Source organism: Hibiscus syriacus, unplaced genomic scaffold (genome assembly GCF_006381635.1).
Source record: "Hibiscus syriacus cultivar Baekdansim isolate YM2019G1 unplaced genomic scaffold, ASM638163v2 tig00116964_pilon, whole genome shotgun sequence".
In the NCBI taxonomy this organism is placed as follows: domain Eukaryota; kingdom Viridiplantae; phylum Streptophyta; class Magnoliopsida; order Malvales; family Malvaceae; genus Hibiscus; species Hibiscus syriacus.
In genome coordinates, this window is record NW_024063489.1 from 268,877 (window position 1) to 271,478 (window position 2,602).

At 37.3% G+C, this 2,602-nt stretch overlaps 1 protein-coding gene across 1 annotated transcript; it reads left to right on the forward strand.

Annotated features, from left to right (window-relative positions):
- The first annotated feature begins 1,247 nt into the window (after nucleotides 1-1,247).
- On the forward strand, nucleotides 1,248-1,580 carry LOC120190908. Its single transcript, XM_039193939.1, has one exon. The coding sequence runs from the start codon at nucleotides 1,248-1,250 to the stop codon at nucleotides 1,578-1,580; it is 333 nt and encodes a 110-aa protein (XP_039049870.1).
- Nucleotides 1,581-2,602: the final 1,022 nt, after the last annotated feature.

Here is a 2,602-nt window from a genome sequence, read left to right on the forward strand (position 1 = left end):
GCAAAAATGTCAAGACTCTGAAAATCGACTTAAAGCTATGATGCAGATGATACAAAAAAATCAACCTCAGAATCCACCATCTTAGGTGTTATTTTAGATATATGTTTTGTTCATTCTAGTTAACAATGTTGAATTGCATTATATTTTACTAACGCCACAAAAGAAAAGATATATATAGCGGCGTTTGTAGACGAAAACGCCGCTACCTTTTGCCACGTTGGTTTTAACGGCACTTTTGACATCTTTTTTTCACCACAAGAATTTTTAGCGGAGCTTAAAAATGTCGCTATATGACTGAAAAAAGCTGCTAAAAAACATGTTTTGTTGTAGTATCTACAGATAGCTATGCAATCTGATTGGTTAGTTTGCAAATGAATGCTTTGGGCATTACTAGGGTTGATCGAAATGTTTATGGACGAGATAGATAAGGTTATAAATATGAGCCAGCAGCTGTTATTATGAGATTGTATCACTGCTGTTAACAGAGCTCAACCACCATGCTCCTAAAGCCTTCAATATTTGTATTTGATGCATTTATTTTATGAAAAACTTGTTCAGCAATCAAAGGAAGTTTTGTTATCTCTTAAAATTTTAAGTTTGAATAATTGAATCTGAAAAGCGTGTGTACGTTATCAATAATTAAAAAAATATTACGAATAAAACCCATGGAATCTAGTTATGTTCTTTGGCTTTCTACACATTTCTGAGTATGTATTATTAGCCTATTACACTTTGAAACTTATTTAGCCTGGACATGGTACGATACTTTCTCAGAAAAATAAAAGAAGATTGTGCAGAGGAGTTCACGAGCATCTTCTTAAAGAATCTTTGTTTCCAATGGTTTCTACAGAAACTGACAATACCGAAAGAAACGTTTTTGAAAATGGCTTCTCCATGAAAGATTTTGGACTTTTTTCACCTTCCCTGTTCTGATCGATTAGGTTTTGGCCTTTCCTCTTGTCCTTTTGACTGTTCCTCTAACCTCTTTATTATTTATTACAAAAAAAAGGAACCCCACATCTTTCCCATTGGTAGCAGTAAAACAGCAAGTAGCAAGCTGGTATCTGATATAATACCAACTGTTTTTTGTTCCTTTTCTTCATAGAGAATCTCTCTACTTCACACCCCAGATGGTGTTTCGGACTAACCCACTCTTTCTCTTCAAGCCCTGAACCTGAACCCCCACCCTAAATATACCATACTCTTTTCTGCTTCTCTATCAAACTCCCCTCTACATCATTGCTACAATGTCAATGCCATTGGCCCAGCAACCCCCACCGGTGACCGTGGCGCAGCAGCCCTACAGATCTCACGCCACCCATGCTTCCATCGGACCTGTTATAGCTGTTCTTTTGGTGATCATAGTTTTAGGCTTAGTCGCAGGCATGATCGGACGGCTCTGCACAGGGAGGAAAATCATGGGATATGGTCAGTATGACATCGAAAGTTGGATTGAAAAAAAATTCTCTTCTTGCATTGACGGTAGGGTATATCCTCCACAACCAACTGGTAATGCTTCTGCTACCTCTGCTCCACCGTCAATTCAACACCAACCGCAGCAAACCACCACCGCCCCTTAATTCTTAACGCCGGTCCTTGCCTTGCCTATAACAGCATTGTCTTGCTATTAAATAATTTTCTCTGTAAGATTCTTGTCGACTTTGTTATTTTGTTCATGCTAGCCAGTTTAGTCCGAGCATTTAGCAGTAAGCTCAGTTGGAGATGATTCTGTACTTGGGTTAGCCGTTGCTAAACTTTGAACAATGTGTTCATATTTTAAAATTGAAATGCTTTGGCAGTTTCACTTTGGTTTAATTTACAATTTCTTTAACAGAGAAAGTTATCATGTTTCTCTGTCGATGAAACTGGAAATTAAACTAATGTTATTAGGGAAACTAAGAATTCTCTACGGTTCAAAGGTCTAATTAGGCATTCACAACATCCATAATATGCATTGAAAATTGAATCTTGGTGTTATCACTTAACATTTAAAATATTAATCTTTTAGGTGAGTAATAACGGTATTGAATTATATAACAAAAAAAACAATTAATAAAACCTGTTTTTTCAGCTAATTAAATGTCAATAACAACGCCATATTAAGACTCTGCGAACACCCCTCGTTCTCCCCCCACAAAACACAAGGGATAAAACCTGTCTTCAACGATCTTAAAGTGGTTCAAAATTTCACCCACGGGAAGAACCCGAGCTACCACCGTAGGTACAAGAACATGAGCCGACTACTTGGAATGCCTGTTCTTGCAGTATGTGCTTAAAATGATTGAAAATGTCCAACCATGATTCACCTAACTCTTAACTCACATGCTCAACTGGGTTACCTGTTTGTGTCTTGTGGGTTTTTTAGAAATAGAAAGTGCAATAACAAGACGTTATGCAAAGAGTAGCTCTTTGAACTTACTATATCTTTTAGTTCCCTACGTAGAACAGGAACCATGTTGTTAAACAAACTTCCTTTGCAACTCAAATAGAGAACACACGCACTTTCCATTAACCGAAATGATTTCTTCAAATTTTGCATGTTTTTTCATTGGGTCATCAACCCCCATGCATTTTCCCTATTTTGGTTTCAGGCCTTGAGGAC